Below are 22,928 nucleotides of genomic sequence, written 5' to 3' on the forward strand. Positions count from 1 at the left end.
TTTGAAGCCTACTTCTATTGTGTCCTCACAGTTTACTCTTAAAATCAAAGTCATGTTTATTCAAAATGACTTTGGGCCTTGTTTGGATTTTGGCGGTTTCTTTTTAATGGTTCTGCTCTACATTTTCCGTCCTTATGGACATAAAGTGGCCTAGAAAACTGAACCATCTCAGGTAAAAGCAATAGAAGTACTCCAGGATCCTGTGGTCAGGGATGGAAAGTGGTTTTTAATTTGTTTTTATGTTTGTTTTGCTGGTGGATGTCATCTTCAGTCTTCGTTGAAGTTCCTTTAAAGATAAACTCCCCAAACCACTGCAGTGACATCATTAACAGTTGAGATAGCTTAATAGTGATTCTTGTTATCCTTACAGAGAATAATGGGTTGTAGCAGGACTACAACGTGTTGGGAGATGCCTGTGGTTAATTTGCTGATACACTATTAATGAGTCAATTCACTTATAGAGCAACCCTCTTCATTGGCTGGCCTTTGTTGAGAACTCTTACTGCATTATCTGAAAAAGCCAGTGGGAACCAAATACATACCATTGATTTTCCTCCAATGAATCATTCTTAAAAAAATGACTTTCGTATAGTTATTTTAGGTCTCCAAATAAGCATTTCTCAACTTTGTTTCAATCTATACTTTCTTGCTAAGAAACCTAAATGTCTTGTAACTAATCCCTAAAATTTATAATACAACTTCTGGAAGGAGGCTACTCCCAATAGTACTTTTTGTATCTCCCGAAGAACCAAGAGGACACTGTCAAGCTCTGCTGTTTTGTAGTCTATTTTACAAAAAAAAAAGTGATGACTTTAATATTTTCTTTACAGATATAAATATGTATTATAATTTATTCACTTCTTCTATCTTCTCTCCTCTTGGAGTTCAAATATATATCCCCCACCTGCCCCCAGGATCCAGCCAGTGAGAATCATTGCTCTGATCTTTGTGTTCCTATTGGATTAAATCAGTTTTTTCTCTTTATTTATGGCATGAATATATCACAGGTTTTTTAATAATCCTCCTATTGACATTATTTCCACCTTTTTATAATTGTAAAAAATTAGCCGGTAAATATTCTTTTACCTTTATGCACAAGTCAAAGAGGATCAGCCTCTCAGTAGGGTCTTCTTCAGTCAAAGATATGTTAGTAGCTGTCCATCTCTGTTAGAACCACAGACTCTTTTATATCATTTTATTTTAATTCTAGTATACTTAACATAGTATTATATTAGTTTCAGGTGAACAATATAGTGATTTAACAATTTCATGCATCACCCAGTGCCCATCATGACATGTGCACTCTTTAATCCCCATCACCTATTTTGCCCATTTCCTCATCCACCTTCCCTCTGAAACCATCAGTTTTAGAACCACAGACTTTTTTTAAATAGGATCCACACCCAATGTGGGGCTCAAACAACCCCGAGATCAAGAGTTGCATGCTCCACCAACTGAGCCAGCCAGGCACCCCCTAGAACCACAGACTCTTATAACAAGCTTGAGAATTCTGTTCTTGTACCACAGCAGTCACGGGGAAAGCTTACTACTCCACAATGTTGTCCTTGTCTTTTAGAAGTAACCATCTTTAAATCAAAAGACAAAAATGTGGTTCTTTAATCAAAAATGTAAAATTATTCAAAGGCTGTATTTTTCAAATCGCAGGTCCAGACTCATTGCGAAGTCATGAAATCATTTGGGAGAGTCACTATCAGGATTGTTTCAATGAAATAGGATAGAAAGGATAGAAAATATCAGGGGGCATCACATGTAGTATAAGTAGGATTGTTTCACAAAACTACAGGTTCAGTTCTAGATTTATGAATACATGTTTATAACCATATGTCTACAGAGTCACATCATAAACTATATTTCTTACTATGGGTCACAGTCAAAACTTTTGAAAAACATACCATGAAAGTTTTCTGAGGAAAACCCTGTAGCCTTGGAAATAATTGATCGTGAAGAAGGTCTGCAGTAAAGGGTTGTATGTCAGTTTTACATTCTCCCTCTTGGTGTGGTGTGTCTGTACCTCTTGCTCTAAGTGGGAGACTTGCTTCCTACCTATCCATAGCACAGCTGGTGCTCTTGAGGCATGTGAGCAGTGTCTGGAGACCATAGACCCAGCCTCTTCAAGAATACTCTGGATCCATAGCCTCAGCAAAAGCACTAACATACACACATTCTCCTCTCTACTCCTAGGCCCACCCAGACTAGATACCTGTTTGGGTTACTTGTAAAAGAATATGATAAAAGAACATGAACATTATAAATGTTTAAGACTACATAATCCAAACATGATCATTAACAGAGAGCTAAAGCCCAAGGCAGTAAAGGAAGGTGTCCTGGATCACAGCAGATCCAGAACTAGAACAAGTTATTTTGTTTCTTAAATTCCACTAGTTAGTTGATTTCAAACTGCCCTGTCAGGAAAAAACAAAAACAGAAAAACAAACAAACCCTCCTGCCCTCTCAGTAAATCAGTCAGAGAAAAGCTGAATAAAATACTGTATGATTTCACATACAGGGAATCTAAAAACACTGAATTCCTTGAAGTCAGGGCACCTGAGTACAGTTGGTTAAGCATCCAACTCTTTTTTTTTTTTTTTTTTTTTTTGCCAACTTAGCTAATATACAGTATGGTCTACTTCAGTAGTTTTCCATAACTAATCACTTACATACAACACCCAGTGCTCATCCCAACAAGTGCCCTCCTCAAGCCCATCGCCCATTTTCCCTGTCCCCCCAACCGCCCACCCCCATCAACCCTCAGTTCTCTATATTTAAGAATCTCTTATGGTTTGCCTCCCTCTCTGTTTGTATCTTATTTTTCCTTCCATTCCCCTATGTTCATCTATTGTGTTTCTCAAATTTCACATATGAGTGAAATCATATGATATCTGTCTTTCTCTGACAGACTTATTTCCTTTAGGATAATGCCCTCTAGTTACATCCATGTTGTTGCAGAGATTTCATTCTTTTTCATCACCAAGTAGTATTCCATTGTATATGTATACCACATCTTCTTTATCCATTCAGTTGATGGGTATTTGAGCTCTTTCCATAATTTGGCTATTGTTGATAGTGCCTCTATAAACATTCAGGTGCATGTGTCCCTTTGAATCAACATTCCTATATCCTTTGGATAAATTCCTAGTAGTGCAATTGCTGGATCTTAGGGTAATTCTATTTTTAATTTTTTGAGGAACCTCTATACTGTTTTCCAGAGTGGCTGCACCAGTTTGCATTCCCACCAGCAGTCAAGAGGGTTCCCCTTTCTCTACATCCTCGCCAACATCTGTTGTTTCCCAAGTTGTTAATTTTAGCCACTCTGACCAGTGTGAGGTGGTATCCCAATGTGGTTTTGATTTGCATTTCCCTGATGATGAGCAATGTTGAGCATCTTTTCATGTGTCTGTTTGCCATCTAAGCATCCGACTCTTGATTTCAGATTAAGTCATGATATTGAGGTTCATGAGTTCAAACCCCACATCAGGCTCCATGCTAACAGTACAGAGCCTGCTTGAGATTCTCTCTCTCTCCCTCTCTCTCTCTCTCTGCCCCTCTCCTTCCCTCTCTGCCCCCCCAAAATAAATAAATAAAACTTTAAAAATATTGAACTCATAGAAACAGAGTACAATTATGGTTGCCAAAGGCTGAGAATAGGGGGAAATGGGGAAACACTGGTCAAAGGGTACAAACGTTCAGTTATAAAATAAGTAAGTTCTGGGGATCTCAGGTACAGCAAGGTGACCATAGTTAATACTATTTTGTATATTTGAAATATGCTACAAGAGTACAGCTATAATGTTCTTAATATAAGAATGACAAAATGGTAATTATGTGAGGTAAAGGATGTGTTAACTAGCCTTATTGTAAACATTTTTGCGATATATAAGTATCAAATCATCACGTTGTACACTTTAAATTTATATCGTGTTGTATGTCAATGATATCTCAATAAAGCTGGGAAATAAATGAACGTAAAACTGCCCTCTCTCCCTTTACCCTTTATCTAGTCAGTTACCAATTTCTCTAATTTTGTTTCCAGGGTATCAAATAGACTCCGTCAGCATTATTCTTGCTGTCATCATTTCAGTTTAAATCCTCTACATCTTGCCTGGACTATTATAGTAGCCTTCTAATTGGCCCTAACCTTTCCTCCTACCCTTTGCCACCTCTTCACCCACACAAACTGAAAATAGCTTCCTACCCGTTCTTCAGGGTCCACTTTGACTCCCAGTAGTGTAGTCTTAACCTCCCTTTAGGCATTTCCAGTACTTTGTCTCACTCTTCTTTGAGTTCTGATATTAAGTAGCTTTAGTGGTGAGACTGTTCTCCTGTCTTCTATGTCTTATGATGAGTAGTTAGTGCTTTGCACATTGTGCTGTTCAATAAGCCTTGATTATAATGGATTGAGAAAAAGGCTAAAATGGACTCTCTTTTTCACTTTACTTAGAAGAAGCATTCCCCAGCTGAATTCCACTAAGACCTTTCAGGCTAGGAAATAGCAAACCAGCTTTGCAATGTGCCATGTCATGCCCTCACTTAACAGTGCGGTACCCTGGTACTGCAAAGGAAGAGCAGGGATAATGTTACTTCTTAATCTGTAAAGGTTTTATTGAACAGTTAATTTAAAAAAATAACACTAGTGGGGTGCCTGGGTGGCTCAATCGGTTCAAACCGATCGGTTCAAATAGGTTCTAAGTGTCTGATGGGCTTAGATCTCGTGGTTTGTGGGTTCAAGCCCCGCATTGGGCTCTGTCCTAACAGCTTGGAGCCTGGACCCTGCTTCAGATTCTGTGTCTCCTTTTCTTTCTGCCCCTCCCCCACTCGTGCTCTGTCTTTCAAAAATAAATAAACATTAAATTTAAAAAAAAACAGTGAAGTTTTAAAAATGTGAGCAGCACCTTAGCACTTGTAATGGTCAGGTTGTCTATAAAAGAGAAACACACCCACAAAGAAGAGGGGGCAATTAGAGGGGGCAAAGGATTGTTTGTGACCTTAACCATACGGATCGGGTGGTAGAGTTTCCTATCTAATTAGGAGTCCCCTAAAAATAGGAGATCATTCACTGTGACTGAAAAAATGAGCATTTTATGTGGATTATCCCTGGATGCACTGTGCACAGCACTTAGTGGAGGAGTGTTTCTTGTCAGAAGTCTGAAATGTATTGCTGCAGTCTTGCTTTAAGCCTTGGGTCGTCTCATGGGGCAGAGGAAAGACTTGGGCTCTGAAGTTTCTAACTTTCTCAACAAATGCGTGGGACCCCTAGACCTAATTGGCTTTGGGACACCAAGAAAGACAGAGATACAATTTCACATTTGTAGAATACTTCCCAGTCTACTAAGCACTTTTTAAGCTCATTTTTTAATGTTATCCTCATGACAGCCCTGTGAAGTGCACTGGGCAGATAGCTTCCATTTTTATAAATGAGAAAAACAAACTCACAGAGCTAGTTAAAAATAGCAGAGTCTTTTGACTCCTTAACAAGTGTTCTCTCCACCTCACCATGCCACTAAGCTCCAGAAAATCTTGCCATTTAGGTGAATGGTTGAAACTGATTGGCCCAACATGGCCATTGGTTGAGTCTGGGCCCCTCTGCTTTTGGTCCACAGAGCCATGGGGGTGTTGATGTCCAAGCGGCAGACAGTGGAGCAGGTGCAGAAGGTGAGCTTGGCTGTGTCTGCCTTCAAGGATGGGCTACGGGACAGGCCTTCCATCCGACGCACCGGTGAGCTTCCAGGGTCCCGCCGTGGCACCGTAGAGGGCTCTGTCCAGGAGGTACAGGAGGAGAAAGAAGCAGAGGCAAGCACTCCAGTGCTCCAAGAAGAGAGCAGTGTCAACCGTGCAGCCTGGGAGAGGCTCCGAGATGGGCGTGGAGTGGAGCCTGAGGAGTTTGACAGGACTAATCGTTTCACGCCCCCTGCGTTCATCCGCCCTACCCGGAAGCTGGATGATGACAAGCCTCCTGATATCTGCTTGGAGCCCAGAGAACATGTGAGTATCCAGTTAAGGCACAATCCTCAAGTCTTAGACTTTCTGAGGATCAGAGAGCAGGATAGGACGGCCTGAGTATAGTTAAAATGAGACTCAAAAACAAAAGAACTCCAGAAAGGTGCAGTTGAGTCCAGAACAATCTTAAAGAATTTCTTCTACAAGAATAAAAACGTTACATCCTGGATTGGTTTTGTGAGAGACATGAGGCAGTGGTGATAAGGAATGACACGATAGCAAGGATAGTAGTATTCCCTGTAGGAGGCATTTAGAAATTTGTGGGCATTCAAGAAGGTCACAGTGAGTGGAAATTGCTACTGGTTTTTGATGCCAAGAAAACCAGGGATGCTAAGTGTCCTGCAATGCTTGGGACAGTCTTTCAGAACAGATTTTTTTCCCCAAAAATCCTAGTAGCATCCCTCTTCAGAAACATGATCACAGAAGCCTGAGCATATGGAAAAGCTTACTGATTCTTGTCTCTCCAAGAGAAAGCTCCATCACCTCAACACTGCCTTCAGTTGGAGCTGTTTCTCTGGGCTTCTCCAGGGATACTCAGCCCCGTGTAGGTAGCTCTGTGTTTGGTGGTCATAGGATCTTGCTGCCTACACTGGAATGAATACACTCCCTATTTATTCCTTTCCTCAGGTTGTCAATGATGAGATGTGTGATGTCTGTGAGGTCTGGACAGCTGAGAGCCTCTTCCCATGCAGGATCTGCACCAGGGTTTTCCATGATGGCTGCCTGCGCCGCATGGGCTACATCCAAGGAGATAGTGCAGCGGAGGTGACCGAGACAGCCCACACAGAAACCGGCTGGAGCTGCCACTACTGTGTGAGCCTGGACTACAGGGACAGTAGGCTGCCTCACTGCAGGGAACTTGGCACTTTTACTAGAGACCCAGTCTTGGAACACTGGTTTCTAGGCAGTGACCTAAAGAGGTTTCCAATAGTAGACACATGGATCCTCAAGCTTTCTCTTGAGGACAGGCTTTCTCTACCTCAGCATTATGACATTTTTGGACATAATTTTTTGTTGTGGGGAGTGTATACATTGTAGGATATTTAGCAGCATCCCTGGCCTCTACCCCCGTTAGATGTCAGTGGCACCCAACCCCAGTTGTAACAACCAAAAATGTTTCCAGATACTCCCAAGTGTGTCCTAGGGGAGAAAACTTATCCCCAGTTGAGAACCACTGAGCTAGAAGAATCAATGGGTAGGATGAGGCTTAATTACTAAAAAGTCTTTTGTTTGGAACAGTGCTTTCTCTCTAAGTCTGTGGTTGTCATTCATTGTACTCATCTGAAAATCCAACCTGAAATCCTAACCAGCTTGCCTCCAATAGGTGTAGGCTCTAACATAGGAACACTTACTTCTTAGTCCTAAGATTGTCATTTGGTCTACCACCTAATTCTTAGGAGCATTTGTTCTTTATCTCTAATATGATCATTATGTAAATTAAATAACAACGGTCTATTGATTCAGAACTTTGCAAATTCTATATAAATGCCTTCTAACTTTTAAAAAGACAAAAGCCAGATTCATATCCATTTCTCAGCACATCTGAATAGAGTTTAACTCTTGCTTTATTGATCTGTTATCCTGCAGGTGTCTTCATTATTCACGGATTTCAGAATAAGGAGCATCTCAGCAGATCCCCCCTCTTCTTCCCACTGCCTAGAAGAAAGCAAAATTGAAGTATAGGACAGTTATTTCCAGCCACTTACACATCTTTTCCCCAGCTGAAGTATGTCATGGTAGACCCTACTCTACACACCATCTTCTCTAGTCACCACCCCTCCAAACACCAGCCTTTTCACTCCCAGCAACTCTGCTCTGCAGTATTCTGATGTGGGACCAGGTTGAAGGTGTCTCTGTCCTAACCCCCACCCCCACCCCAGAATATATGGCCCCCTTCTTGGCTTTCTGTCATGGTCCTACCATCATTACTAACACTTTCCAGACTTTTTACAAAGGCTTCTTCCAAGCTCTTCCCCTTTATTTCCTTCCCTTCATAGCCAGGCTTCTTGAAAAGACTCCATTAGCTCCTTGTGGCTACTCAGCCACCTATAATTCAGCTTCTGCATCCATCATTCTGCTGAATTGTTTCTTTCTTAAGTCACCAGTGACCTAATTGTCAAGTCTAGTGACTTTTTCTCAGGTATCTTCTTACTTGACCTCTCTGGGGTATGTAGCATTTCCTTATTGCCTCTTCTCTTTTGGAGGGATTTGAGTATTTATGAGAGTTATTATGTAAAATATGGAAACTAGAGAAAATAGAAAATCAGTAAAGTCCTATCATATTTGTATAACCACTGTTAATATAACCTTCTACATTGTGCAACTCTCTTTTCTTGGCTTCTCGTATCCTCTACTGATACTCTTCCTATCTTCTCTGACCATTCTGAATGACTTTAGTTAATTTCTTGCTGTAGTCCTAAATGCTTTCTTGGGGCTCTGTTGTTACATTTATCTTTTCTCATTGTACACACTCTCTGCCTGGGTTACTTCATCCACTTCAGTGGCTACAGCTACTGTCTAAACCTAATGATTCCCAAACCTGTGTGTCCAGACCTGAATTTCTTATCTCTTGGATTTACATCCATCTTGTTGCCTCACAGGTACTTCACATTCAGCATGCCCCAAAACGAACTCCCCTTTTCCCCAAAACCTGTTCTCCATCCATTTATTGCCTCTGTCAATAGTAATACCACCACCACCGCTCCCCAGGTACCAACACCAACTCACTTCTCTCTTTCATCCTTCACATCCAGTAAGTGATTCTGTCTCCTAATACCTCCAATCTCTCCTCTCTTCTCCATGCTCAAGTCTTAGTTTAGCCACTCATCTTTTTTTACCTGCACTATAGTGACAGCCAACTAACTTCTCCATGCATCTAGACTTTGCCCCTCTAATTCATTCTCCATACAGCAAAGAGTTGACCATGGCACTCTGCCCTTAAAACCCATTTGGTGGGGCCCCTGGGTGGCTCAGTCGGTTAGGTGTCCAACTTCAGATCAGTCATTATCTCATGGTTTGTGAGTTCAAGCCCCACATCAGGCTCTCGGCTATCAGTGCAGAGCCTACTTTGGATCCTCTGTCCCCCTATCTCTGCCCCTTCCCTGCTTGTTCTCTCTCTCTTTCTCTCTAAAAAGTAAATGAACATTAAAAAAAACATTTGGTGACTCCTCTTTGCCCCAAAATAAAGGCTCATTTGAATAAAGGCTCAGAAATAAAGGGAATTTGAGGCCCTTAAATAAAGGGCATTTGAGGCACTTCACAGTCAGGCTTTGGCCTACCTGTCCCTTATCTTTTATCATTCCTCTTTATTTTCCTTACACACACACACACACACACACACATCCTACACTCCTGCCCCACTGAACATCTCACAGTGTTACACCACATTTATTGAAAGAATTGTTTGAGTTCTTTATGAAATCTGCAAATGAATACTCATGATATGTCTGTTCCTGTTCTTTGTTGGTATTTTAGGAGAGAAATAACCTACTAGAGACAATCTTTGATAATTTAAAGACTATAAAACTGTATATAAGTGTTAAGAAAATAACATATCAGTGCTGTTTTAGAATTAAAGCTTCTATGGCACCACAAAAAAAAACTCATTTGGTTTTAGGGACTTTGTCATTATGTCATCTCTTTTAAAACCGTTATGTATTATTTAAAGTAATACAGCCTACTAGGATCAGTTAGAATTAAACTTCTTTTTTAACTGAAATCCTCTTTGAGCACAGTCTAACACAGAAGCCAGGTACATAAAATGAATAAAGATGGAGCTGCTGTGGTTGATGGAGTTGGGGATTCACAACCTTGCCCACTTGTCTCCTTTTCCCTTGAAGCAGCTTCCTAAGGCACTTCCAAGGAATCCCTAGGGTATCTCAGAATAATTTTTAAACTCCTGTATTCGTAAAAGGGACTCAGGTCTAGAATCAGGATACCAGGCTTCTGGGGAAGATTCTGCCACAGAGTTGGTCAACTCTGAGCAAGTCCTTTCCCCTTTCTAGAAACTCAGTCTCCTTGATTCTGATTAGAGGCTGGGATTAGATGATCCCAGAATTGCCTTCAAATTGAAATACCATTTCCATCCTTCTTGATCCATGGCTTTTCTTTCTTGCTGGTCTATATGGCCACTGACTCAGCTCTTCTCTTTTTTCAGGACAACCTCAACTTGCTGCTAACTGAGGAGGAAATGTACAGCCTCACAGAGACCTTTCAGCAGTGTAAAGTCATCCCTGGTAAGGCTGCACAGGGCTGTCAGATGCAGAGGGGCTGGCACATTTTTCCTCCATACTTTCTAGGATGAACCATAAAAGGAGTATTCTGGAATTTGGAGGGTAGGGGTAAATAGGTCCCTGTTGGCCAGCAGGGGCACCCACACACCTACCCATTCCCCCCCACCCACCACAGCCTCAGTTATCCTGGCTATGGGAGAAAAAGACTCCACAAAAGCTATGGATGTAGGGGCTCTGGAGGGTAGCCTAGGGGTGAATGCAGATGCCCCAGAGGCTGAGGAAAGGGTTGGCATGGCTAGCATGGGGTGCCTCCCACAGATTGCTCCCTGACACTGGAGGACTTCCTGCGCTACCGCCACCAAGCAGCAAAGCGGGGGGACAGTGACAGGGCTCTAAGCGAGGAGCAAGAAGAGCAGGCAGCCCGCCAGTTTGCAGCCCTGGACCCTGAACATCGAGGACACATAGAGTGGCCTGACTTCTTGTCCCATGAGTCCCTCCTGCTTCTGCAGCAATTGCGTCCCCAGGTGAGGGCCAGCTGGGGTGAATGTCGATGGGATACTGGGTGACAGAGACCTGGGAAGCATGCCAGGTAGGTTGGGGGAGCACTAGGTACTGTCTTAGCAGGGACCAGTACCAGGAAAGGGCTCACCTTCTACCCAGTAACAGGTGGTCCAGTGCCTAAGCTGGGGAAACTGCCCAAGGAAGATTGATTTGCATTGAACCCAACTGTAAATGTTAATGCTACCAGAAAGCCTCTGGGCAGCTTCAAAGGGAGGCTGCCAAGGTGGTAATGGAGGTAGGATTCTCTATGGCTTGACATTTTACAAAATATTTTCAGCTCCAAGATCTTAACTTGTCTCTTCTTCCCCAGAACTCTCTGTTAAGGCTTCTGACAGTCAAGGAGCGGGAGCGAGCCCGGGCCATCTTCCTGGCACGGGGCAGTGGGAACACTATCAGTGAGGCAGAATGCCGCGGAGCCCAGCATTCTTGGTTCTGCAAACGCCTTGCAGAGGCTCCATCCTGCAGTGTCAGGTTTGCTCCCTGCCAATCCCTGCCCCCACTCACATGCCCTTATCCTTTTTCCATGCCAAATGGCCCTTGGCATAAAAGGTACCTCTCTGTTTCTTCTGTCAACGGATAGGAGAGGATCCTCCTGTGCATTAGACAGTGACTCCTGTTGGGCCAAGGCATAGGGCATCCCCTCCTCCAAACTGTGGCCCCATATCAGAAAAGCCTGGGGGCTCAAGCATCCGACTTGGGTTTAGGTCATGATCTCACTGTTTGTGAGTTCAAGCCCCACGTCCGACTCTGTGCTGGCAGCTCAGAGCCTGGAGCCTGCTTCAGATTCTGTGGTCTCCCTCTCTCTGCCCCTCCCCCATTCATGCTGTCTGTCTGTCTCTCTCTGTCTCTCTCTCTTTCAAAACTAAATAAACATTAGCAAAGCCTGGACATGCATGTCCAGAGCCATGGATGGGTTCACCAGAGTTTGGGAGGAGCCAGATCTTTCACTTTCCCACTGCTAACCACATATCATTGTGTCCAACAGTATCAGCCATGTGGGTCCCATAGCAGATAGTAGCCCAGCCAGCAGCAGCAGCAAGAGTCAGGACAAGGCTCTGCTGCCAACAGAACAGGAGTCCAGGTGAGTAGAACCTCCTTAAGGGGCTGTCTGAACCCCTACCCTTTAACACACATAAGTGGGCATTACTAACTGCCACCCCAAAACAGCAAGTACCTATCCCAAAAACCAGGCTCCAAGAATATACATTTGACCACAGATATATAGGATCAGTTGGCTGGTCTGTCAACTTGGAAGCACAGCCAGTAATACCTATGTCAGCCAAAAGCCAGGGCTTCTCTGAGTTTTGCTCAGCTCAAGCTGTACTGTCACTGGGACCAGGTCTCATGAGCCTTCAGGCTCTACAGCCAATCTCACAAACCTGTTCTTTGCTCCCACTCCAGATTTGTGGATTGGCCTACCTTCCTGCAGGAAAATGTTGTCTACATCTTGGCCGCTCGCCCCAACAGTGCAGCAATTCATCTGAAACCCCCAGGATAGCATGGAGCAGAGAAGCTGGGGGACAGTGATGTTCTCTCCCTCCTTTCCTTTTGCCCTTTCCCCCTTCCCCCCACCATCCTCTGCCTGAGACTTACGGGGATGGAGCACTGCCAGCATCTCAATTTGCCACTAAGCTTTATGGAACTGAAATCACTCTTCCCCTCACAACAGAGGCAGTAAATGCATTGCCACCAGGAAAAGCCCTGGGAGTTGTGGCAGTATCCACTCCTGGACCCACCCCCCTACCCTCACATCACAGACTGGACCTGCCACTGCACACATATGTGCATACACACACATATACCCATGCCTAGCTGTCCATGCCTTCAGAGACCTGGTTCTTCTTCATTGAAAAAGGATCAAAATTCCTTTGTGAAGCTCCTGGTTATAGATTGGGGGGCGGGGGGTCTCTGTTTACTCCTTCTATTGGCCGGTTCTGATTTCCTATAGACAAGTCTCTGGCCAAGTGATTCTTGATAATAGGGCACATCAGACTCACGTGTTGTCCTAGAGATGCTGACAGGTTCCCTCTTCCCCAAATGAAAATCCCTTCTGTGGTGAGCCACTGTTCTGGTAGGTGTGTGCTATGTCCCTCAGGTATGTTGGGGTGACAAAATTATTGAAGACCACCACTGGCACTTCAGCCCTTTATTTATTTAAATTCTAATTTCTAGAGACAGAGAAGGTAACTAGTCTGTGGAGTCCTAATTAGAAGAGGGGAAGGCAGCCCCTTCCCAGGAACCCAGAATTCTAGGAACCTCTCACCACATCTTTCAAGTCCAAAAGTCTTTAGAACAGTTAAAAACCAAGATGAGCCACCCTGGCCCCTGCTTTGCAGATGGGAACACATGGCCTAGAGCCCAGGGGGCCTGAATAGAACAAGTATGATGGCAAGAACCACAGGCCTCTGTATTAGATGCCTCATCCAAGTTGGCTACCACAGAGACCCGAAGCTTGATCTCCAGTGAGGACAAGGTCTGGATGGAAAAAGGAAAGAGAAGCCTTGTGCTTTTCCATCTTTCCACCTCAACTCACCTGTAGACCTGGAAAAAAAAAAGTGTGCCATTGCATAAAGAACAAGAGCCAGCCTCTCCCACAGCCCAAGAAAGAGCAGTTCCACAGAAGCCCTCAGTGAGGACTCCTTTCAACCACACTGACAATGAGGGTAAGAAGCTGGAGCTAAGAAGAAGATTTGCATCTCAGCTCTTGATCAGAGAAAGTCTGAGCAAGGCCTCACAGAAGAAGATTCATTCTTCTCCCCATCACTGAGATAGGGCCTGAGTTGCTGCTTCTCCCTACATGTCTGAGCCCCAGCTGTCCTTACTAAGTTCTCATTAAGTTCTCAAGTCACTGCATGTTGTGGGTCAGCCCTGGCCCCAGAGTCCAGGTTCTGTTTCCAGCCTGACAACTTAGGTTTAGCCAAATTTGAATACTAGAGAGGGGGTTGGCTTGATCATGTAGAAGCTAACATATCTCCATTGCTCAAGGCACTTGTACTAAATTGGGTGCTTACAGAAGAAGTAGCATACAGCTCAGTGTGGAGATGTTCAGAGGAAAGTGGGGAGCTGCAACCAGGGTCATGGTAAGAGTACTATATGCTCTCCTGTAGAAACTGCCTGACCCAGAATCAGGGTGAGAAACTTCAAGGGTTGGATTATTCAGTACTGAAATGAAGGAGACAGAAGATCAATTTGGATTCATGTGTATGGCTCTGAACATTTTAAAACCCACAACTTTTTGTAAATACTTCTTAGGCATACTCCCAAGATTGATCAGTTAGGAGGGGCCATTATTTAGCCAGAAAAAATAAAAAGCAAAAGCACAGGAGTCTTGGGTCCAAGGACTGCCTCTGAAGCAGCCAGACCTGGGGTTTTACACTGAGAAGATTAAAACACATTCAGCACAGGGACTTTTGCTTATTCTCCTGGTAAATCACCTTGTATGCCAATGGCCTTGGGCTGCTGGATTACAGACAGGGAATTTTGAGTAGAGACAAGCTCTGGGCTTTGAGAGTTGAACCGCTTTTTTCTCCTGCCTCAGCATCAGTCATAGAGACTGGAAATATATCTTCTTGTTCCCTGATCCTTCACAGACAAGGTGATGCCTACCTCTGTGGAACTGCAGCTTCTAGCTTTCTGTGGGTGAGTGGTAAAAGACCATGGTCAGATCAGGCCAGGTACATCCCAGGGCCTAGCAAAGCAGGCCCTGAATTTCTTCCACAGTAGGATCAGGCCCATTTGGGACTATCTCTCTCCCTGTTCCAAGACAGCAAGTTTTCTTGGTAGGTGCATGCTATAGAGGGCCCAGAGGACCCCAGCATAGAGTTCCCAGTCCACAAGAGTCCTAAGAAGCAAAACATGGAGGAATAACTAGCCTCCTCTCCATTAGGCATGTAGCTTTTTACTAATGAAGAGGTTCCTTTGTTCCCCCAGACCAGAGTTGCAGAAGGCCCATCCCAACCCCCCTGTCTGGGATGACCCTTTCCAGTGTCCCAATCCATGGAGCTCCTATGCAATATATATGAAGGTGTTCAAACTTTCATAAACCTAGTGAAACCTATTCCCTTTCCTTTTCCTCAAGCCTTTCCATCACTGTGACTATCTGAAATTCTGCCAAGTACAAAAATTAGTGTCTGACTCTAAGGGTTTGAGAAAATGTTCCTTCCAGTCATTTCTTCCTGGCTGCCCCAAATTGAGCTCAGTGCTTTTTACAAGCACCACCTGCTCCACCCACTACCAATGGGGGTTAAGATTATGTTTATGCTCCTCTGAAGACTACTTGCCCTAGGCCTATTTTTCACCAAACACTCCTTTTCCTTATGCTCAGATTTAAAGAAAGGGGCATATGAATGACACAGTGGAGCTGCAGGGACAGAGGGTAAGCTGAGGCAGTAGCTATGGCCACATAATCTCTCCAGGTCTGCTCTGTGGCTTCCTCTCCTGAGACAAGCCTTCTGCAACAATGGTAGGCTCTGTGCTTTGAGTAAAGGCCCCTTTGGATCCCAGAGATGGAGCAGTTCTTTGCTCCCAGGTACTGGCCCACTCCCAAGTGCTTTTCTTCCTTTGAGAACAGCCAGAGCCATGAGCACATTGCCTCTTCCCACCTTCAGTCCAAGTGACTGGGCCTATAGCGCAGACACCGGCCTTTTTGGCCCTGGTGCTCCCTATGGGATGTCACCCTGGCCTTGTTTGAGTGGCCAGATCTGGGAGTTTCAGCATTCCTATTACTAACATGGGAGGCACAGGATCAAACTCCCTGGGAAGAGGGCACCTTACTGGGGAGTGAGTCCAGAATTGTGCCTAGGCCTCTTAGTCTGAAGCACAACCTCAATCATTGCAGGTTTCATGGCTTCAGTAAGAGTGGTGCAAGGAAGCCCTAAAGCCAAGAGGCATAAGCTGTCTGGCAGGGGCCCAGGCTAGCCATGACCACCGCAGAGCCAAGAATAACCTCCAGGCAGGACTGGTAGCAGACTCTACTGATCCTACAAGCATGACCCCTTCAAACTAGCAGAGTAAAGGCAGGAATATACTTGGCATTAAAAGGCAGGCCAACTGGATGTCAGGACAACATCCTGTAGCACCTGTAACCATAACCCTTTTTACTCCTCAATTTACAGTAGAATAAAATTGCTACTTTCTCCATGCCACTTAGTTTGAATATGCCCAGGATCTCTCTGGGCTCCTGGCTACAGCTCAGAGAATAGAGATCTCCTGGCTGGAGAATGGAAAATATTAATGTATCATGCCTGTTCCCTATAGCTCAGTCCTGGAATGGGGTAGGACTGGGCATTTCCCTTGCTGTTGCTTTCCTGCTGCCACTGCTTTTGGCAATCTTGAAAGGAAAGAAAATAAACAGGTGACAGAATTCCACTAGACCCAACTAACACTAAGGAAAACCTTCCCTCTGAGCCACATGTCCTGATGACCAAGATTGTGGACAGGGTGTCACATCTGTCTGGGCCAGTGACTAAGAAGCCCAATCACATTCTAGTTTGGATAGCATGTGTTGGCATGACCATAGATGAGAACATCAAGGTATAAGCAGCAAGGCCTTCCCATATCCATGTGAAACAAAGGCCTTCAAGCTTAGCCTTCTTTAAGAGATGGCCTATGCTCTATCTGCCAGCCAAACACAGGATTATGCGGGGGGGCTCAGAACAGTCAAGCAACTGTGGGGTCCAATGCCCTCTAGTCCCTTGTGCCCTTCCTATGTTCTTTTCTGAGGAAGGTAACTTGACAGTAAGCTGAGGGGAACATCCCCAAGCCCTGTCTTTCCCATCACTACAGCTGCATGCTCCTCCCTATGGCTCAGCCTTCACTCCTGAAGGAGCTGATGCTCCCAGAGGCTGGGCACAGTGAAAATCATAATAAAGAGATTGTGATGATATTTTGGCTTCCTGTTTCCTGTTATTTGGGGCACCTGCTGAGTTTCTATGTGGTTTCCTATCATTGGCCAATTCTTGAATCTTAAGATGGGAACAACCATGGCCTCCAGGAAGAATGCAATACACTGTGGCTCTCTTTCTAGGGATTTCCTGGTGATGACCTTCCCAAGAATCAAGTGATTCCACTTGATTCACCATGGGCTCCCTCATGGACACAGAGGGCAAATAAAAGCACTGAAAAGAGAAGCCAGAACTTTCTAAGAAACTGAGGAAGAGGTAAGGCCTCCAAGCCTGTATGCTATGTATCCTATCACCACCACCACCACCAAGGGCCAGTTTTAGACACATTTCTCTTCCCAATTCCTGCTGGGCTACAAAGTAGGAAAGCTAGTTGGCTATATTTTCTCCTAGTCTGAGTCCTTCTTGGTAGAGTTTCTTCCCCATTCTTGCAGTGTGTAAATTTTTTTTAAATGTTTATTATTTTGAGTGTGTGCGTGTGTGTGTGTGTGTGTGTGTGTGTGAGTGAGCGAGGGAGGGACAGAGAGGGAGGGAGACACAGAATCTGAAGCAGGATCCAGGCTCTGAGCTGTCAGCACAGAGGGCCATGAGATCATGACCTGAACCAAAGTCAGCTACTTAACTGACTGAGCCATCCAGGAGCCCCACAGTGTTTCAATGTGTTATGACAGAGTTGGGTAAACTAAGGTCTGGAGAAGCTTTCAGAGGACTGAAATCCCCTTTTGTCTCCTTTACCTGATAAGAACAGAACCAGTATGTATAGGCAGGAATGCATCTCTTGATTGTGGATTAGAGGCAGATACTCTACCTTTTAATCACAGGGGTCCCAAATACAAATAATTGCTAATATTTTCAAATACTTTTATGCACTGGTCAGTTCTTTTTTTTAAGTTTTTACTTATTTATTTTGAAAGAGAGAGTGAGGGGTCAGAGAGAGAGGGAGAGAGAAAATCCCAAAAGAAGCCCTGCCATGGGGCTCGAACTCACAAACCATGAGATCATGATCTGAGCTGGAACCAAGAGTTGGACAGTTAACCGATTGAGCCACCCAGGTGCCCCTGCACTGGGAAGTTCTAAATGCTTTACATAAAACCATCTTCAAAACAACCCTCAGGTTTGTATTACAGATGAGAAAAGTGAGGAATAGAGGCTGAGAGTTTCTCAAGGTTACACAGTCACATAGTTAGGAAACAGGGGAACCAGGTTGTCTGGCTTCAGTGCCCATGTTCTTAACCACTTCATTGTGCTGCCTGTCAGAGTACACCTCAAGGAAACAGCTGCAGTGTGGTCTAGCTTATCCCCTTTCCACCCTAGAAACAGACACATAAGCAGCCGGTCCTGTAGCCATGTCACAGGATTTCTTACAACCTGCACAACTCACCCCATTCACTCACATTTCTCCCATACCTCTCCTCCCTGGAGTTTTCAAATGGAGGTCTATCAGGCTCAGAGACAGCTTGAGATCTTAAGGGTCCCTTCTTCTGTCTCAAGTTCAGTGAAGGCAAGCATTAGGACAGAAAAAGAGACATAAAAGCAGGGCCTCTGTGGACCCTAATGAAAAGCAAGGTTTCCCCACCCTCAGTACAACAATCCTGATGAACTTTAGGCCCTCTAAGGACTGTTCCCCCTCCCAACTGCCACTTGTTCTCATGGCTTGCTGGACCCTTGGCTCCACACAAACTTCCACTCACACTGCCCTGCTTTGGCTCAAGTGCACTCCTCTTATCTCTAAGAAAGTCATTCTTCAAAGGGGAAACAGTAGCTGCCAAATTTGCTAAGCATGGAATAGTGTTCTCTTTCCCACCCCACCTAAAGTGTTGCTTGGAGTTTGACCTTGCTGAACTTCAGTTTCCTTATCTGCAAAAGTCTGGGAAACAATTCCTGTCCTGTCTCCTGGGCTGATAGTTGAGTGAAGACAAGAATGAATTTGGTGAGAGGAAAGAGCTTTATACACTATAAGGCACTAAGTGAGCAGCAAGGATTTCTGGCCCCATCTAAAATCTGTGTGTGTATCATCTTCTACCCACCCACAATCACAGGCATAGCCAGGGGTACCGCTAATGGCCTCTGTCCACAGTGCTGAAGTCATAGTCGAGCCAGCTGGGGATCTTCAGTCCCTCTTTTTTTTTGTTTTTGTTGTTTCTTTTTTGGTAATATACTAATTTATTCATATATACATTCACTTTACATTATTACATTTCAACATTCATCAAAACCAAAAATATGGAAGCTTCATGAATTTGCATGTCATCTTTGTGCAGGGGCCATACTCATCTTCTCTGTATGGTTCCAATTTTAGCACATGTGCTGCTTCATGCAGCAAGCACTTCAGCCCCTCCTGTACCATCTTTAAGTAAACATAAATGCAGAGATTTCCAAGCCTGAGGATTGTCCTAAAATGCAGAAGGTACTGAAAAAAATGTTTGTTTCATTTATTTCAAGTATCTTTGTTTTTTAAAAATAAATGTAACACTCCTTTCAAAATTGTAACATTTGGGCAATCATACAAATGGGCAAGATGTGATCCAGCAGCTCAGGAAGAGGAGGTTGTAGTCTTCACTTGATATGGGTGAACAGTATGAGGTAGCTACAGAAAAAAAAAACTGATGTAACATGAGGCTATGTAGAAAGAAGTTCAGAGTCAGAAGTGGAAGGCAGGCTGGCTCATTTGTACACTGTACCAGCACTCCTGGAAAAAGCTAATCAGAGCCAGGCACTATGAACTGAAACCCAGCCAGGGGAGCATAGTTTTGGGAGCTGGAATGAAGCAAGACAGAAGAGGAAACCATGAAGGCCTGAGAGGTGTCTCACCCTGGAGAGAAACAGGGTTGAGGTAATGTAGATGGCTGATGTCTGGCAGGTGGGACTGATGAGGTCAATGTGACCTCAAGGACAAAGCTAAGACCAAAGGTGGAGGAGAGGCAGACTTCTCCTCAATAGCACCAAAAGGTAACTAGATACCAGGGAAGGTAGTGAAGCTGTATAACCATATGACAAAACTGTTGAGTTCGGGGTGGGATACTTACCAGGCATCCCGTCCTCTTGAGACTTGTGATGCCTACAAATGGTTAAGCACCTTCTGGTGAATGCCAAGCCCTAAGTCCAGCAGAGCTGGAGGCATATTCAAGATTGTAGAGACCCATATGACCATAGAACATTAGAATAACTGGGTCGGGAAACTTAATTTCTTTAGTTAACCTCATAGACCAACTGTTGTACCTACAACTCTCGGTCGTGACCTGAGAGAAAAGAGTCAAGGTCTCAGTACACCTGCTGTCCCTTTCCAGGATGAGGTATGGAAAGCTTGCCTCTAGAACCTGATGTTGCATGCCCTCTGCTGGTCATTTCTAACACTATCCTCTCACTCCCAAGGCAAGAAATAACCCCTCTGAATAGTTAGGGTACTGGTCAGTGTAGGTTTAGAACAACCAGGTGAGGGGCAACTGGGTGGCTCAGTCAGTTGAGCATCCAATGGTTGATTTCATCTCAGGTCATGATCCTAGGGTCGTGAAATCAAGCCCTGCATAAGGCTTTGCTCTGAGCATGGAACCTGCTTAAGATTCTCTCTCTCTCTCTCTCTCTCTCTCTCTCTCTCTCTCTCTCTCTCTCTTTCTCTCTCTCTCTCTCTCTCTCTCTCTCTCTCTCTCTCCTCCCCCCTTCCTTCTGCCCCTCTCCCCCACTTGCACGCTCTCCCTCTAAACATAAAAAAGAAAAACCAGGTGAGTACCAGTGAGTAGATCACTGGTCAGTGTTCAATCAGCATACAGGATCAGAACTGAATCTGCAGCTGAGTTCTAGTACCTGTATCAAAATAAGGGCTCATCCATGTCTAGAAGGGCTTAAGCTAAGGCTGAGTTTGAGGAAATGTCTGGTCCAGGACTAAGACCAAGGTCAGTGTCTCAGGCTGAAGTCAAAGTTGACAGTGTGGAACAGAAGTCTGGGTCCAAGTGTCAGCATGCAGTATGTATTCAGGTGAGATGCTAAGCGTCTGACCTCAGGTAGGAGTCAGTTGGCATCAAGGGGTCAATGTAGCATTCTATACAAGATGGAAGCATCAGGTAATAAGCACAGGAGAACTCAAACAAAAAATATTGCCAGGGGAAACATATAAGGGTTGGGGGACAGAATGAAGGAGTCACTAATTTCTAAGGACCTCTCAACCTTAAAGATGGTAATGGGCATGCTACAGTCACGGTCTCTTCAGAAGGTAGATCCCAGTATTCCAGTTCCAACTTCCTGTGAAAGCCTCCTCACTAACAATAGAATTACCACATACAAATCATAGGTACAATCTGGGGACAGGAGAGGTCCAAGGACCAGTCCTGTCACTGCAGAGAGCTGGCAGCTGTGGGGGTAGTCTTGCTTTCCCCCGGATTCTCTGTTTCTACTGGCAACAGGGCCTGGCAGCCTCCCACACCCAGATCTTAGCAACCGTGGGAGCCCCTGGCAACGGCTGCCATGGCAACAAGACAGGGAACTAAGAATGGGCTAGGTGGGGGAGCACTTCCTCTGAAGTCTTCAGGATATGTGCAAGATAGGAGGCTCCCCTCCCATACACAGTCTGGGAGGGAACATGTGCTCCTGTCTAAACACCTCCTTAGTGGCACCCACCTCCACCCCAGCCCCCGGGGTTCCGGTTCCCTCAGGGTGAGAAAATGAGGGACACCTAGGGTTATGACGTCTCCATAAGGAGGGAGGGTGAATGCAAGTGTTCAGAACTGACACGATCACAGATTCATGCATACACTGGGCAGACATGATGTCAACATGTCAACATCCACGAAGCTGTTTGTCATGTCGACACAGACCTACACAGTCATTTAGTCACACATGTATACTAACACAAAATCACATACACAGCAAATAATACAGAATCAGGCACACTACCACACAAAAATATTGCACAGATATATTCTCACTTACAAATCACATTACAGATACAACAATAACTCCCAATCAGACTCAAACATCAAACAGATGCACTCACACATCCAGACATCTGTGAATATAGAGAGTAACAGTTAACTTTGCTGAGCATTAACTACATACCAAGCGCAGAACTAGATGCATATGTTACCTTAATTAACCTTCACAACTCAGTGAGGTACTATACCCGTTTTCTACACCCATTATACAAAGAAGGAAATGAGGCACAGATGTGGCAAGTCAACTCACAAGGTCAACATAGCCTACATTCTTACACCTATGGCACACTGTACACCCGGCTTCCTAACACACACCTGATACTTAGGGCAACAGGACACAGGGTGGCCATAGAGAACCCAGCAAACAATGGGGTCCATGTCATCAGCACCTGAAGGCATAGGTGCTACAACCCCCCCCCCCCACCCCGCCCCAAGGTCTAAGCCCACAACATAGCGTCAGCAGGGACCAGGTAAGGCCCAGTGACTAAACTCTGCCTCCGTGTTGGCACAGGCAAGGCTGGAGGAGGCAAAATAGAACTGGAATAAGAAGTAGAGCCACCCACAGCCCAGGCCCCCATGAGTCTGGAGGTGGGGGAGTAAGAGCCCCCGGATCTAAGGAGCCAGCACCAGTCCTGGGCCCCCTCACTGTACCATGCCCACCTCCTTGTCACACTGTTCCATTCCCTCATCATCCCATCTCCCCTCCCTTCTAGTCTTTGTTCCCCACTACTCCTTCCCTTCTCATCCCCCTTCCTTACCTCCCACCCTATCTCTCTTCCCCTCCTCTTCCCATCCCCCTCACCCCATCTTCCCTCCCTTCTCTCATTCCCCTCATGTCACCTCTTCTCCATCCTCCTCTTACCCCACTTCCTTTCTTTACTTCACAGCTCACACCCCTTTACACCTGGGACCGCCATGGTGAGTCCTAGAAGGAAGGCAGATAGTGGAGACTATGCAGACCTGACCTCAGGACCCCTTAGATCTCTCTCCTGCTCTGCTCTGGTGCTGGTGTTCTCCAAGCCTCAGTTTCCAGCTCTATCCAGATTGTGTGAACTCATGGGTATCCGAACTGTTTCTGGGAAATGGCAAAGAAAGAGAGGTGAGAGCTTCTGCCCTGGCCCTTCTTTTGTCCTCAAACCCCCCAAGAACTCCTTTCCCCTCTTCACCCCCGGATTACCCCCTCCCCACCCCCGCTCCCTGTAGCACAGATGGGCCTGGGAGACAGTGACGTGGGCGCTAGGCACCGTGTCTGCTCAAGCGTCGGCTTCCGCTGGCTACCGCCTCCGCAGCCCTGC

General features: G+C 45.1%; 1 protein-coding gene and 1 non-coding gene across 4 annotated transcripts in view; one reads left to right on the forward strand and one right to left on the reverse strand.

Moving 5' to 3' along the window:
• PHF24 (PHD finger protein 24) overlaps positions 1-16,689 on the forward strand; it is a 210,916-nt gene extending 194,227 nt beyond the window's left edge. For 2 of the 3 annotated variants that reach the window (XM_043565152.1, XM_043565151.1), the window contains exons 2-8: positions 5,619-6,000; positions 6,643-6,828; positions 10,172-10,250; positions 10,566-10,771; positions 11,119-11,279; positions 11,794-11,889; positions 12,210-16,689. In XM_043565152.1, the coding sequence (XP_043421087.1) occupies positions 5,623-6,000; positions 6,643-6,828; positions 10,172-10,250; positions 10,566-10,771; positions 11,119-11,279; positions 11,794-11,889; positions 12,210-12,306 (1,203 nt within the window). In that variant the 5' untranslated portion in view covers positions 5,619-5,622 and the 3' untranslated portion in view covers positions 12,307-16,689. Of the gene's footprint in view, positions 1-5,618; positions 6,001-6,642; positions 6,829-10,171; positions 10,251-10,565; positions 10,772-11,118; positions 11,280-11,793; positions 11,890-12,209 lie in introns of those variants that run through there. The other variant, XM_043565153.1, reaches the window with a different exon arrangement.
• A 2,236-nt stretch (positions 16,690-18,925) lies between these two features.
• LOC122475557 lies at positions 18,926-19,035 on the reverse strand. Its single transcript, XR_006295239.1, has one exon. It is a non-coding gene; the product is annotated as a U6 spliceosomal RNA (small nuclear RNA).
• Between the last annotated feature and the right edge of the window lie 3,893 nt (positions 19,036-22,928).

Source organism: Prionailurus bengalensis, chromosome D4 (genome assembly GCF_016509475.1).
Source record: "Prionailurus bengalensis isolate Pbe53 chromosome D4, Fcat_Pben_1.1_paternal_pri, whole genome shotgun sequence".
NCBI lineage: Eukaryota > Metazoa > Chordata > Mammalia > Carnivora > Felidae > Prionailurus > Prionailurus bengalensis.